Here is a 16,171-nt window from a genome sequence, read left to right on the forward strand (position 1 = left end):
AACATATATTTTAAGTGCAGCCCTGGCCATTTAATGCTGTTGCTTAGCAACCTATTTTTAGATACAGAACACACAAACACTGCATTCAAACTCAACCCTTTATTCAACCAGCTTTTTACCAAAACTGCAAGTTTTTAAAAGAAAAAAGAACGCGCGCTCTCTGAACTCTTTGAAGGGGGCGGAGCTTCCTGGGTCTACGCTGTGATTGGTTGGGGGGATTTAATGACTGAAATATCAAATTACTGGGGGCCAATTCTGATGCTGATAACGTTTTCTCTTCCTCCATTTACATGATAAAAACGACACAATGAGGACAAATGCTACATTAGTCTCAAAACTTGCGTTTAAACCGGCTAATATTGACAATCACCTTCAGACTGTAGTTTGAAAGCCGCACAGAAAAAACCCGCGTCACGACTCTTATGGCAGCGCTTTGCTCGCACTTAACGAACGTGTCACAGTGAGATAAGAGCTTCTTTAGTTCAATGGGCATAAAGAGGAGAAAAAACGCTGACCACCGCTGCAGTGTGTGGACATTGGTTTATGTAAAGTTAGATTCTGTACGCGTAGTGATTGGTAATTATGTTTATGTGGACACATGATTCTCCATGGGAACGAACGCACGCAGTGGCAGCTCGCCAGCTGGAGATCAGACGTGGGGTTTCAGACACAGAAACAGAAACCGACCGCTGTTTCCTGCTGCTCACAGTGAGGCAGAGACAGACTTTATAAGGCCAGATACATTAGGAAGTTAAAACGGCATCAAAAGTTGAAAATTTATCTTTGTCGGCACCCAGTTATGCACTAATGGTTTGACGAGCGCATGCACGTATAGGTCGATACCGACACAGGAGAAAAAAAACGCAAATATCAGCCGGCTGGTGTATCGTTCAACCTCTACCGTAAATTAACTTTTTGTTTTTTTTTAGTTGCTAACAGAAAATCCCCAACATTTGTGATTCTAAAATAAGAATGGCCATTTCACTTTGTTTTGGCCTCAGGATCCTATTTCTTCTAGGTTTAAAATTAGACCTAATGTTGTTGACCTGCGGGTTTTACTAATCATAGTCTGTATGTAATCTATGATGATTGAGTCCAGATTAATGTAATTATTATACATTTAAAAACGGAGAGATCTAAGTTTGTTTAGATGTCAAAAACGATTAAATGCTGAATCTGAAGCCTTCACCAGCTCTGTTCCGTTGGTTTGGGGGGAAAATAAAACCCATTTATGTCACTGTTGTGTACTTTATGTCCATAATATTGTAAAACTGACAGAAAAGTCTATGAAAAAGTTGGAAATATTGTAGAAATGCCGTTTTATCATTTTCCTCTGAATGTGTATGGAAAAAACACATTTAGTTTCCAGGCTTTATTTCTTATTCCATTATTTAAAATGTAAAAATGCAAATTTTTTAAGTTACTTTTTTACATTAATTTGTTTGATTTTTGTCCTTTTTAAAGGGTATTTCACCCCCAAATAAACTTTTTTTTTTTTTTTTGCTAATAAACTATTGTATTGACAATACTAGTATTGTCTACATATTCTGATGATTTCGACAATTTCCTGCATATTTGTGGAAAACCGGCTCTAGTGTCTAAAATTGTCAGTGTGGCGCCCCCTAGGGTTCAATGTCAGCAGCTCTGCCGTGGTGAGGTATAAAAGCAACTCCGTCTTGTGCCTTCATAGCGATTTGGAGTTTGATTTGTGAGTTTTGCGGTCCTTCTTTTTATTTTTCAGGTTAGCAATTTATTAGCTTAGCATTCTGTCTATTAAGCATCCATTTAGCTTTCATTAGTAGCCCAGCCCCCCGCCCCAATTAATAAAAGGGCTTTGATACATGTTTGGGCTCCAGATTATCTTTGATCAGCGTTTTTAAACTGGACTGGTTTATATCCTAAACAAAACATTGACATTCCAATTTTTTCGTATGATCTTTACAAACATTACAAATAATAAAATGTCCTTTAAAGAATCCAAATGTATTTGGAATAATTCAGTCCAGATTTGTAGGCGTTACACATTATGAAATTAAGATGTTAAGTTGACTTGCTAAGTTAGCCCGACACCCAAAGAGCAGTGAAATCGCCTGTTAGCACATGGCTGAATCAGAAGCCAGTTTTAATTTTCATGATCTGTGGAACAGGTAATAAAACCCTAGTAGGTAGATGTCTCTCTGAAAGATTTGAATACCAACACCTAAGGCGTGTTTGTCTGATTCCAGAACCCCATCGTAACCCAGTTCTTCCCCACGCTCCTCCTGTGGTCATTCTCCGCCTTGCTTCCTACCATCGTCTACTACTCTGCCTTCTTCGAAGCCCACTGGACCCGGTACGTTTTAATATTTACTACTTCTAATACTTGTGTTGTCATCATTTGTATTTGCTGTTTTAAGAGCGTTCTTTTGCACAGCGTCAAGTTTTAAACGTTTGTGCGCGCTTTACGTCGTTTCACAGGTCAGGAGAGAACAGGACCACTATGCATAAATGTTACACCTTCTTGATCTTTATGGTCCTGTTGCTGCCCTCGCTTGGACTCACCAGGTGTTGCATTGTGTTTTTTTTATTATTTCTTTGTAACAAATACATTAGATGTAATATGAAAAAATAATTTTTCTAAACCTTTTTTCCCCTTAATTTTTACAGTCTGGATGTTTTCTTCCGCTGGCTCTTTGACAAAAGATTCTTGGATGATGCTAAAGTGAGATTTGAGTAAGTAGGGCGGTCTTATATAATTTTTTTTATTCTGTTTTCGCTTTTACTTGGTAGTCAGGACTTGCATCACACCCAAGATGTTCCTATTCTAGTATTGAGGTGGAAAATTAGTGTGATTGTTAGGATGCTAACTAGAGTTAGCAATGCGAGCTGATGATTTTCCTTTTGTGGCACACATCTAAAGAACATGTTTACAAGTAAAGGTTGTACAGGATTACGTGTGCTGCTGCTCATCAGAGCTGCTAATATTTTTTTTTAATGTGTAGGATTTAACAGAGGTGGGTGGTAACTAGTTATATTTTCTGCACAATAATTTTTTATTTTTGCTGGAATAATGCTACTTTGAAGCAATATTACTCTTACTTGATACTTACCTAATACCAATCACTATTACTGTCTGCTTTAGGATAGATTTTAAACTTTAATTATTTGGTTTAAAGCTCTTAACGACCTTGCCCGACCCTCATTTATCTGAGTTATTGAGCTTTTCTATTCACACCATGTCCTTGAATTCAGACGGTCAACATTTACTCACGCTTCCATAGATAAAATACAAACACAAGCCGTGGCTGCACCTTGACTCTGGAGTCTGCTTCCACTAGATCTAGGAGCCTGATAGCTAAAGGATCTGCCTCCCATTCTACTTTTAGAGACTCTAGGAACCACCAGCAGACCTGCAGCCTGAGAGCGAAGTGCTCTGTTAGGAACATACGGGGTAATCAGAGCTCTGATGTATGATGGAGCTTGATTATTAAGAGTTTTATATTTGAGGAGGAGAATTTTCTATTCTGTTCTTGATTTAACATGAAGCCAATGAAGAGCAGCTAAAATAATTTGATCTCTGTCAAAACTCTTGCTGCAGCGTTTTGGATCAGCTGAAGGTTTGAATTGTGATTTCCTCATAGTAAAGAACAACAGTCCAGCCTTCAAGTAACAAATGCATGGCCTAGCTTTTCAGCATCACTCCTGGACAGAATGTTTCTAATTTTGGCAATATTCCAGAGGTGAAAAAGGGAAACCCTAGAAACCTGTTTATTATGTATTAATATACACTAAACAGTTATTATCGTCACTGCAGGACCATCGCTTGTAGGGTGCGAGGCCCTGTGCTAACTTGAAATGAATTGAATTGAGTTCCTGCTCTTTCATATGGATGCATAATTACTAGTGTTGCGCCGATGCCATTTTTGGCCCCGATACCGATACCCGATACCTGGCTGTGCAGTATCGACGATACCGATACCATCTGTTTGGAATTGATGTGTGTGTGTACATATGAAGAACTGCATACTACTTAGGTGTAGTAGAACTTTTTATTGCCTACCTGGAATGGGTGACGATAGTTGAATAAACTTTTGGCTCTCAAAGGCCATAATAGTGCAACATTCGTGAAATTATAACATGTATAATAGTAGTGCAACAGTAAGACAGTAAAATTACATTAATAATTGAATAATCTCTTTTAAACCCTGAGTTTTGGCTCTCAAATGCCAAAATAGTACAACTTTCATGAACTTATATAACATGTATAATACTAGTCAGGAGAGAGAAGGCTGCGTTCAAGTGACATACAAACATCAAAATGGTATCGGTGCCCCATTTGTTGGTACTCGCCGATACCGATACCATCATTTTAGTGCTGGATCGTGGCCCCGTCCCATACTGGTATCGGTATCGGTGCAACACTAATAATTACATGACAAATTGCACATAACCTTAATCTATCTCTAGACAGATTAATAGACGGGACATGGATGGATTAGATATTAAGCTTTAAAAAGTTTATCAAATTGTTCTAAGTTTATCAGGGGAAAAAAAAACATTGCCTACTTTTGAAGATCAACACTTTTTGGAGCTTGTTAGAAACACATTATTAAACTGTTGCGTACAGTTAAATGTATAGTTCAGCAGAAGGCATTTGTGTTTTTCTTGTGCGGCTCGCTTCCACGGTGTAGCTTTATATCCATTCACCCATTTAGAAACCGTTCACCAGTATTTGTAGCAGCATTTCTTTACTTTGACGCAGTTTCCTTAATATTCTGTATGCATAAAAATCCTTTTTTGTTTTATTTTACTGGCGTCCTGGCTCGCAGTTGCTCATTAGGGGAGACGCTGCTGCGTATTTTGATTGACAGCCGGCCCAGCTCTCATTGACGAGGACCGCAGTTCTATTTCATCCCTCCTGACCGCCAGAGGCGGTGCTGAAAGCACTGAATGTTCCCTTCGGGCATGCGCAGTTCGAGTAATTATACCAACAGAGTCACACCTGTGACGCCGGATGACCACTCGGAGGCTATATAGCCTGCTGTCATCCTTGGCTCTGTTCCTTTTTTCTTCTCGCAAGCGGTTCGCTAACTTCCCCGTTGTGTGACGCCCCAACGCGCGGAGTTGCGGTTTTTCCTCCGCCCTCCCAGGGCTGCAACGGGTTGATTGTGGAAGTTCTTTGGAAGGTAAGTAAGCTGTTTGTTGGTGACGGTAGCGTTCGCGCCCCCTCTCCCAGCTCACGGCTTTTCGTTACCCTGTTACCTACAGCTGGGGCTGTTGATTGTGTACGGCTAATGTTGTTAGCCCATTTCGGTTTACCAGTCTATACCTGGTGACGGCAGCGTGTTCGCCCCCTCTCCCAGTGTGACTAATAAGTTAATTTACCGAGGTCTAAAGACGACTAACGTTGTTAGTTATTTGGTTTATCAGTTTATACCGGTGACGGCAGCGTGTTCGCTCCCTCTCCCAGTGCGACCAAAATCATTTACCGAAGTTGTGTACGGCTAATGTTAGCCCATTTCGGTTTACCAGTTTATACCTGGTGACGGCAGCGTGTTCGCCCCCTCTCCCAGTGCGACTAAGTTAATTTACTGAAGTGTAAAAGACGGCTAACGTTGTTAGCGCCTTTGATTTATTGGTTTTATACCTGGTGACGGTAGCGTGTTCGCCCCCTCTCCCAGTGTGACTAATAAATTGATTTATTCAAGTGTGAAGTACGGCTAATGTTGTTAGCCCATTTCGGTTTACCAGTTTATATCTGGTGACGGCAGCGTGTCCGCCCCCTCTCCCAGTGTGACTAATAAGTTGATTTACCGAGGTCAAAAAAAAAACGACTAACGTTGTTAGCTCCTTTTGGTTTACCAGTTTATACCTGGTGACGGCAGCGTGTTCGCCCCCTCTCCCAGTGTGACTAATAAGTTGATTTACTCAAGTGCGAAGTACGGCTAACGTTGTTAGCGCCTTTGATTTATTGGTTTTATACCTGGTGACGGTAGCGTGTTCGGGTGACGGCTGCGTTCGCGCCCCCTCTCCCGATCTTAGCGCATTTTCATTTAATTGGGTTGAGCCTTGCCGACCTTAGACATGGATGGCTTCCATAGCTGCAGGGATTGTGGGGCTGCCCTCCAGGCAGAGGATGGCCACGACCTGTGCCCTACCTGCCTTGGACATGAGCACCTTGTGGAGGCGTTGTCCGAGAACCCCTGCATGAATTGCAGTTTTATGCCACATGCAGTGAGGGTGGCCCGGTTGGCACAGTTGTGCCCCCAGGAGGGTTCTGACCTTCCGCCCTCTGGACAGGTGGATCCCCCCAGGCGTTCTAAGCGCCGTGGTGGGTCTGCGGTCTCAGCACCCCCTCCTCGGAGGAGACGGGCCAAACTTGACCAGGGCCTGGCCACAAGGGTGGAACAGTTGTCAGCGGAGTTGGCAGAGATGAAGTCCTTGCTGCAGACACATCGGTCTGATACCTCTCTTCCAGTGGCTGGGCTCTCCTCCCCACCCATGCCTGAACTAGTTGCGGAGGAGGACGTCATATCTCTGGCTGCCTCTGCTTCTCATTTCAGAGATGAGGAGGAGGCAGGGTCCTCTCAAGCCTCTGACAATGGGTCGTTTTCATCCCGGAGTGCAGTTGGGGAGGCCAGTGACAGTTCCATGCGGGATGTCATGTCCATGGCCCTGAAGCAGCTGCAGCTAGAACTCCCGCAAGGAGAGGTGTCCGACTCCGGGAGTGCCTTTTTCAGGCGCGGACGGGCCCCTACTCCATTTTCTGTACCTCCATCAGAGGAGTACCTTAAGGAGTTGCACGCTTGCTGGCGGGACCCGAGAGCGTTATCACGGCTCTCCTCAGACGGTCGGGTGTTGGCTGCCATGCACGAGTCGGTGAAAGCCGGCCTGGACCGTATGCCAGCAGTTGAACCAGCTGTTGCTTCACTGATTGTGTCACCAGATGAGGCCCTACGTCCTGAGGTCAGGTGCCCACGGACACAATGCCGGGTTACAGATGACCTCTTGTGTAAGGCATACAATGCAGGAGCGCGTGCGGGACGTCTTGGCAACTCCCTGGCGCACCTCATGTTCGCCCTCTCTACATCCGTTCAGGACGCTGGTGGTGCAGCTGCAGCGGTTGGCTTTAGTGATGCAGCGTTGCAGGCCTTTGCGCTGATGACCAGAGAGCTCGGTCGAGTCATGTCATTCCTTGTCCAAGCTCGTAGACAGGTCTGGCTTGCACAGTCTCCTCTCACGGAGGCTTGCCGTAGGACCCTCAGGGGTGTCCCGGTCGTGCCAGGGGAGTTGTTTGGGTCAGCTGCCCTGGAGGCACTGGAGCGGACTATTCAGGCGCGTCAGACCAGCCAGCAGCTTTCTGGCCTTCGCAGGAGCGTACCCCCCTTTCCTCAGCGTTCAGGGCGCCCTGCTACTACCACCAGCGTTCGGCCACGGCCTCAGACTGGTGATGGATCTGGTGGTTCCTATCCCCGTGATCTGCGGCAGAGACCCAGCAGGGACTTTCGTAGGCCAGTCGGCCGCCCAGCTAGACCGACCCGGGCCTCAGATCCTGGACGTCCTCCCCCCAGGGCTCCCAGAGGCCGAGGGGATAGAAGATGACGCCACCGGGCCAGCCGTCGGACATTTTTCCCATCAGCAGCTACGTTTCTGGGCTGCTCACTCTGTGGATCCATGGGTGGTTGCCACCCTAACCCATGGCTACAGACTCCAGTTCCGACGGCGGCCCCCTCTCTCACGCCGGGTCAAAATGACCATTATCACCGACCCGGTGAAATCCTTGGCACTAGACCAGGAGCTTTCCGCCCTCCTAGCCAAGGGAGCAATCGAGGCTGTGGATCCTCTGCGGCAACCCAGAGGCTACTATTCCACGTACTTCCTCGTGGCAAAGAAGACTGGCGGTTTTCGCCCCGTTCTAGATTTAAGGGGACTCAATCAGTACCTGAAAGTCCTTCCATTCCACATGCTCACCACAGCAGAGGTCCTTCAGACTGTCGTGGCAGGGGATTGGTTTACGTCAGTAGATCTGACAGATGCCTACTTCCATGTACCTATTGCGGCAGAACATCGCCGCTTTCTCAGGTTTGCTTATCAGGGTCGCCATTGGCAATTCCGGGTGCTCCCATTCGGGCTCTCCCTTTCCCCGAGGGTGTTTACTCGTTGCGTGAAAGCGGCCCTCTCTCCTCTGCAGGCCTCCGGAGTAAGGATTCTGCCATACCTGGACGACTGGCTTCTCTGTGCTCCCACTCAGGTAGCTGCCTCTCGGGATACGTCCCGGCTTCTTCTACAGGTGTCACGGTTGGGCCTCAAAGTCAACCTTGCAAAGAGTTGTCTGGTTCCATCTCAGACAACCACCTTTCTTGGGATGCATCTGGACTCCACTACCATGAAGGCCCGTCCGTCTGTTCGCAGGGTGGACGACATACTCCAGTTTGTCGGTCGATTCAGGCTGGGCAGGCAGTTTCCTTACAGCATCTTCTTGCGAATGCTGGGCAAACTGACATCGGTCACTCGTGTCGTGCCCTTGGGTTTGCTCCTTCTGCGCCCTTTGCAGCGGTGGCTCAACAGCTTTCACCTAGATGCCAGACTGCACAGACGTCACAGGCTCATGGTGACGAGGCTGTGCCTCCGTGCCCTAGCTCATTGGCAGGACAGGACCCTCTTGTCCTGTGGCGTTCCAATGGGGTTAGTGGTGTCTCGAAGGGAAGTGGTCACCACGGATGCCAGCCCCAAGGGCTGGGGCGCCGTGTGGCAACACAGAGCGGTTCGGGGTCTCTGGGGACCAAGGGAGCGCACCGAGCACATAAACGTGCTGGAGCTGCGGGCTGTGCACATGGCCCTCAGGTGCCTTCTGCCCCACCTAGAAGGACGGCATGTGTTGGTTCGAACGGACAACACCTCTGTTGTTTACCATATCAACCACCAGGGAGGCACCAGGTCAGCACGTCTCCTGGAGGTGTCCAGGGATCTCCTGGAATGGGCGTTTCCCCGTCTGTCCACCCTGCGCGCAGCATATCTACCAGGGCGGCAGAACCAGGTTGCAGACTCTCTATCCCGCCAGGCACCTGCTCCGGGAGAGTGGTCTCTTCACCGCGACGTAGTGCGCAAGATCTGGAACCTCTTTGGCCAGGCAGAGGTAGATCTGTTTGCCACAGAGGAGTCAACCCAGTGCCCCCTATGGTATTCCCTGACAGGGGTCGGGGGCGCACTGGGCCAGGATGCGCTGGCTCATCCATGGCCACAGGTTCTCCTGTATGCCTTTCCACCCCTCTCGCTGATTTGGCCTACTCTACGGAGGGTTCTCGAGGGAGGCCACAGGGTGTTGCTGGTAGCTCCGTTCTGGCCAGCACGCCCGTGGTTCCCGCTGCTTCGCAGTCTGTGTCTCAGTACTCCATGGCGTCTTCCAACAAGGAGGGACCTGCTGTCTCAGTTGGGGGGACAGATATGGCACCCCAACCCTCAACGTCTCCAGCTGTGGGCCTGGCCCCTGGGAGGCTGACTGGGTGTTCAGAACCTGTCAGACACACCATTTTGAGTGCTAGGGCGCCCTCCACTAGGCTGCAGTATGACAACAGATGGCGTCTTTTTTCTCAGTGGTGCTCTGCACACAATGAGAATCCGGTTACCTGCTCGGTGCCCACAATTCTGGAGTTCCTCCAGTCTCTCCTTGATAAGGGCCGCTCTCCTTCGACCCTTAAGGTGTATGTTGCGGCAATTTCATGTCGTCACCTACCTGTCAACGACCGTACAGTAGGGCGCCATGATCTGGTCTCTCTTTTTCTGCGCGGTGCTCGTAGGTTACGCCCGCTGCCGGCTCCACGAGTGCCCGATTGGGACCTACCATTGGTTCTTGCGGCCCTGTGCCATCCTCCATTCGAGCCTTTGGCACAAGCGGACCTCAAGTGGCTTTCTTGCAAGACCGCCTTTCTGTTGGCTATCGTGTCGGCTAAGAGAGTCAGTGAGTTACATGCTCTCTCTGTCAGCCCTACATGTATCAGGTGGGCTTCAGATGACTCCGGTGTTACCCTGTGGCCTAATACTGCATTTGTGCCTAAGGTGTTGTCTCCTTTTCACCGTAACGAGCCATTGCAGTTGGCTCGGTTTCAGCCCCAGTCAGGTGCAACCGAGGGGTCTGAGTTATTGTGCCCAGTAAGGGCATTGGAAGCATATATTTCTGCCACCGCAAGTCTAAGACGCTCAGACCAGCTTTTTCTGTGTTATGGGGGTCCGAGGTTAGGCCACCCTCTTTCCAAGCAGCGTCTGTCTCATTGGATAGTGAGTGCCATCTGCCACGCCTACGCTGTAGGTCGCCGCTCCCTGCCAGTCAGGGTGAGGGCACATTCCACCAGGAGCGTCTCTGCTTCCTGGGCGGCTTTGAGAGGGGTCCCTCTGGAAGCAATATGTGCTGCTGCATCATGGGCTTCCCCGACCACCTTCACGAGGTTCTACAACGTCAATGTGACTGTCCCTCATCCACTGGGTCAGGTCCTTTTACAAGGTTCTGCTGGGCCCTCTCAGTGAGGTATGTGCTCAGGATTCCTTGTGACATAGTTGGCATTAGTCATTCAGTGCTTTCAGCACCGCCTCTGGCGGTCAGGAGGGATGAAATAGAACGAAAGTTACGTATGTAACTACGGTTCTATGAATCCCGGATGACCGCCAGAGCTTCTCTGTCACTCAGAATCCTTGCTTCTGCGAGAAGATTCTGTAGGAACAGAGCCAAGGATGACAGCAGGCTATATAGCCTCCGAGTGGTCATCCGGCGTCACAGGTGTGACTCTGTTGGTATAATTACTCGAACTGCGCATGCCCGAAGGGAACATTCAGTGCTTTCAGCACCGCCTCTGGCGGTCATCCGGGATTCATAGAACCGTAGTTACATACGTAACTTTCGTTCTGCACTCTTTCTTTCAGAAAAGTGCACAACCAATACGTTTTTGACTTTTCTGAATCTGAGGCGTTCTTTCAGTTTGTGGGACACCGGGACTAGAGTGATGACATAGCAACCATCACTATATCAATGATAGAAACAATAATAAATCTGCTAAATTTGTTGGATTTTCTTTTACATTTTTTGTGTCCTTGACAGAATGATACGCAATCATATATAAAAAAATGCATTTATTTAAAAAAAATGAAATGAAAAAAAAATACACATTTGCAGCCGTGAGGCCCCCTAGTATCGCAACGCTCCGCACGGTTGCACAGTTCGCACAGTCTTAGCGACGGCTCTTTACCATTTTAAAATAGCAACCTTAAAGCAAATATTCAACGTGCTTTTCATTAAGCTTACATTTCTGTATTAAAAATTAATTTTTATCAATTTGAAATACGATTCTAATCTTAAATGTCATATTTTCATTATATGTAAGCAAAACAAAATCATTGTTATTAACAGAAATAAGCGCTTTATACATTACTTACTCACAGACTGACGTTTTAAAGTGTTTACCTTTTAGTTATTTTATTGAATATGTCTGTATATTTTACCTACTGTATATATTTGGCTTTAGACTTGGCTATGTAAAAAGTTAACAATAAATCATAAAAAAATAAATAAAAATAAAGGTTTGAAGTGCTATGTTGTGGGAAAAAATAGATTTGTCATCATTTTCGCAAATGAAATGCAATAAAATACCTAAACAAATAATTCAGTACTTGAGTAGTCTTAGTTTTTACTAAATACTTTTTTTCCTTGAGTAAGTTTTTGAAAGACTGCTCATACATTTAAGTAATACGATTCTTGAGTACAATCGTTGTCTGCCCACCTCTACTCCATGCATGGCGGCCATATTGGAAATGGAAATAGTGAATTTTCCAGCACCTCTGAATCGGTGTCCTTGTTATATTTCCAACTGGGAACTAGTGTCACAATTCATCTACAGGTGTGACATGAACTTTATTAGTCTGTCAGCGTCAGTATTTGTAGGTTTGGGTAATTTTTATATTTCTCTGAGTGCAGAAATATATATATTCCAAAAATTTTTTCTTGTTTTTTTTCTTATAGCTGTGTGTTCCTCCCTGACAATGGAGCCTTCTTCGTGAACTATGTCATTGCTTCTGCATTCATCGGTAACGCTAATGACCTGTTGAGGATCCCTTATATCCTTATGTACATGATCCGCCTGTTACTGGCTCGCTCTGCAGCCGAGAGAAGGAACGTGAAGAAGGTCAGTCCTCAGCATATGAGTCCAAACACGAAGCACTGAAAACTGGCTTCAGACAGAAAACCTCAGTATAAACAGTTTCCACCCAAACAAGCAGTTTGGTTGTGTGGCTTTAAATCCTGGTTGGAATACAAATCTGTTTCAGCATAAAGTAAGGCATAATGTATCTTATGTTGTTGTTTTTTTAGCACCAAGCGTATGAGTTCCAGTTCGGGGCAGCTTATGCCTGGATGATGTGCGTCTTCACTGTGGTGATGACCTACAGCATCACCTGTCCAATCATCGTCCCTTTTGGTGAGTTCTGTTTTTTTTTTTTTTTTTAAACTCAAGTGAATCCACTGATCAGAATCGCTGCAGGTCCGGCGTGGAGAGGGCAGGCCACAAGCAGCGGCCCTGTTCTGTATCCAGAGGCTTATCTACAGGACTAATGGGATTAGCCCTGCTGATTTCCCGGCCTTTCACTCTGTGCAGGACTGATGTACATGCTGCTCAAACACCTTGTAGACCGGTACAACATGTACTACGCCTATCTACCGACAAAGCTGGACAAGAAGATCCATTATGGAGCCGTTAACCAAGTGGTGGCGGCTCCTATTCTCTGTCTCTTTTGGCTCCTGTTCTTTTCCACTCTGCGCTCTACCAACAGTAAGGCGACGGCTCCCTCTACTGCTCACATCATTGTGGACATTTATGCCCAGATATGTTATGGTGCCGCATTGGTAAACCCAGAAATGAGCAATGTTTTTCTCTTCTGTTCCTCCCCAGCGTACAGTCCAATAACCATTTTTACTTTGGTGGTTCTGACCGTCACCATCATCATTTGCCTTTCTCACGTCTGCTTTGGGCATTTTAAATACCTAAGTGCTCACAACTACAAGGTTTGCTCCCTTTGTTTTCCCACATTTTCTTATTCATATGAAATTATTTACCTCTACTTTTGCTGAATGTCTCTTTTCTGCTCCAGGTTGACCAGGATGAAGTGGAGAGTAGACCTTCGTCGAGCCCAGTCTCTACCAGCAGGGCAGCGGTAACTTATTCTTGTTCCTTGTTCCTCAATCTCAAGGCCAAATAGGCTATCAAAGAATGTAGCCGCTCAGGCTGAGGGGTTAAAAACAAAGGAAGTAGGTAGAAACACAAGTTTAAGATGTCATTTATTTCAGTTTTTACTCTTCATCAATAAAACATAGATGGTAAAGTCATCAGAAAGCCGGTGAAAGTTTTCTCTGCAGCAGAAGCTGAAATGGATATTGTTGCCCTTTGACGGATGAACTTCTGCTTTAATAACAAAAAGCTGTCAGTTAGACTAAATCAGATGTAATTTAATAAATACATGAAATTATTTTTTTACCCCAATTGGTAATATTTTGCCACAGTGTCTTAAAACAGGTGGAAGAAGACAGAAAAGCATAGATAACAAACTAAGTTTTGTAGGAGTCTAAGAAAGAAAAAGGCAATTTTTTACATTGAATTAAGACTTTCTAAATATTTTTACAGTGATATAATTTAATCCTTTCTGACTTTGGTCTTATCTGAAGGAGTTTCTTTGCATTAGAACTACGCTGCTTTATTGCTATTGTTTTCATGCTTGTCAGACGGTTTTAGTGACAATGATTTTAGTAGTCTCAGTTTAAGCGATCCGCATTCAGTTCGGTTTATTTAATCACAAGACGTTCAGATCAAATTCATAACCAGAGAAGTATAATCAGATTCATCCAAATATAAAAATATAATAATTGATTAATTTTGTCCAGTTCAGTGCTGTCTAATTCGGTTTAGTTTTAAATAAAAATTCAGTTCCCATCTAAGAAGGCCCAGCCGGTTGCAGGAAATGCTAAAGTCTGCAGCAATCCCTCCACCTGAGCAATCATGTGTGACGGTGTGGAGGAATCACATCCTCCAGCAGAACCAAGACCAGCTGGGTTTGAGAAGACAAAAACCATGAAACCGAACCAAAGAGTACTTTCTATGTTGAAGAAATTACACTGAGTTAATGGCACTGAGCTATATTATACACTGGAGTGCCAATCGCCCGCTGTTAGAACGAGTCGCTTTGAAGCCACCACCCGCCATATTGGTACTCCCTATTTTCCTCCAGTAACTAGGGAATATGTGCGCTACAGCATCGAATAACGAGGATTTTCTCATGTTCAGGGGGGGCTTAAGACTTTTAAAATGTCAAATGCCATATACTTTTATGTTATGTTCTAAAAATATCAAGTACTGAGAAAGTCATGTGCTGAAATTTTATTTATTTAAATATATATATATATATATATATATATATATATATATATATATATATATATATATATATATATATATATATATATATAAACATGTAAAATATTTCAGCACCTAATTTCCTAGTAGTTGATAGTGTTAGTAAATCCACTGACTGTAGAATTACCAGTGAAACGTTTTCACACAGCCAGAAAACTGCTTGTTGTTGCAACCAAATCCTGTGGGATTCTGTGAGAGTAGGGAGTAGCAAGATGGCGGCCAGTGACTTCGGTTTTTCGGCAAAATCAGCACTCCAGTGTAAAATATAGCTTAGTGGTTAATGGTAGCGGCGGCTCGTATCCAGAAATAAAACACAGTTAAACAGCTGTGTTTAAAAACTATGATCCTATAGCTGTACTTTTCCATATCCTTAATTAAATCGGCCCGTCGGCAACTAATCCGGTTCTGCTGTTTGTTAAATAATTAACACCCTGTTTTCTTCTGCGCTCTCCAACAGCAAACGTACATATGCCAGGTACTTCAAGATCCCCAGTCAGAGGAGGGGGGGTCCGGCAGCGGCGAGGAGGACGGGCAGGGCTCGGCGCAGGATGAGGAAATCACCCAGACGGAAAACAACCTGAACACCGACTTCCAGTCTGGGGAGGACAGCCTCATCGAGAACGAGGTGCGGCAGTGAGGCGGCCCGCAGCAGGAAGACGCATTTCAATTCCAGCTTGATGAGTGCACTGAATGTGAGACATTAACACGGAACTGAACCAGCAGTTCACCAAAAGCATCTCAGCCTCACATCAAGGGAACCTTCCCCTGACTAACATAAGCACACCGCCTACCAAGGTTGTTTTCCCCCCCGAGGACGTTTTCTTCTTCTTTGGGTCTCGTCGCAGAACATCAGCCGTAGTAGGAATCTACTTCGACGCGGCAAAGACGAGACATTCCCTGATCCCTGCAGGTCGCCTAATGAAAGAAGACACTGATGCACAAGTGAAGAGTTTTTGCCTTTTCTTGTTGGGGGGGAGAGAGGTTCTCTGTTTCCTTAACTTCTATTGCACTCGAATGGAGGAACTGGAGACCTCAAGTTGCTCTAAGGTACTGCAATGTGGCATGCAAAGTCAGAGGAGCAAGTTCTTTTTTTTTTTTTTTTTTTCTTAATGCTCTGTTGGTGTGGCTGTCGGCATCAGATGCTTCCCGTGAATAAGCAGCCCGCTAATGTCAGCAGGAAAGCCTAATTTTGAGCTTTAGCGATGGACTTAAACGGTTCTTCCAATCCCATAGAAGCCTTTAAAGATGAAAACTATGCTACTAACACTCCTGGAAGCTTCAACACTATACATCTATGTAACTCTGGATTTGTAAAATAGCCTTTTTTTTTTTTTTTTTTTTTGACCTGGTATTTATTGCAAGCATGACTCTTTTTTTTTTTTTTTTTTTTTTTTTTTTTTTTTTTTTTTTTTTTTTTTCTGTCCGTCCAGCCCGATCCAGCCTTTAACTGTGGAAGACGGTATTTAATTCATCTCCTAGTACACTACAGCGACAAAATGTTCTCACTCATCCCCTGAGCCTTTGTAGGGATTGCTGCTGTGTTGGACCGCTGCTACAGATGTTACCACCCCTACACCCCCAAATATGTGTGTGTGTGGGGGGGGGGGGGGATCCTTGCACAGCTGATGCAGCAGAACTGGAGGCTGAGCAACTGTTTCTCAGAGGAGGCCTTTTTAGATGACAGCAGGACTAGTTATTTGTGCTTTTTCATTTAAATCGTATTAATGTTTACAGCTTGATGTCGA

The 16,171-nt window shown here is 45.4% G+C and overlaps 1 protein-coding gene across 2 annotated transcripts in view; it reads left to right on the plus strand.

Annotated features, from left to right (window-relative positions):
- Positions 1-15,797, plus strand: part of tmem63ba (transmembrane protein 63Ba) — a 32,015-nt gene extending 16,218 nt beyond the window's left edge. For both annotated transcript variants that reach the window (XM_036128670.1, XM_036128671.1), the window contains 9 exons: positions 2,226-2,332; positions 2,458-2,544; positions 2,647-2,712; positions 11,987-12,149; positions 12,335-12,440; positions 12,618-12,791; positions 12,912-13,024; positions 13,111-13,173; positions 14,884-15,797. In XM_036128670.1, coding sequence (XP_035984563.1) covers positions 2,226-2,332; positions 2,458-2,544; positions 2,647-2,712; positions 11,987-12,149; positions 12,335-12,440; positions 12,618-12,791; positions 12,912-13,024; positions 13,111-13,173; positions 14,884-15,063 — 1,059 coding nt within the window. In that variant the 3' untranslated portion in view covers positions 15,064-15,797. The remainder of the gene's footprint in view (positions 1-2,225; positions 2,333-2,457; positions 2,545-2,646; positions 2,713-11,986; positions 12,150-12,334; positions 12,441-12,617; positions 12,792-12,911; positions 13,025-13,110; positions 13,174-14,883) is intronic.
- Positions 15,798-16,171: the final 374 nt, after the last annotated feature.

The sequence above is a fragment of the Fundulus heteroclitus genome, unplaced genomic scaffold, assembly GCF_011125445.2.
Source record: "Fundulus heteroclitus isolate FHET01 unplaced genomic scaffold, MU-UCD_Fhet_4.1 scaffold_106, whole genome shotgun sequence".
NCBI classification, from domain to species: Eukaryota; Metazoa; Chordata; class Actinopteri; order Cyprinodontiformes; family Fundulidae; genus Fundulus; species Fundulus heteroclitus.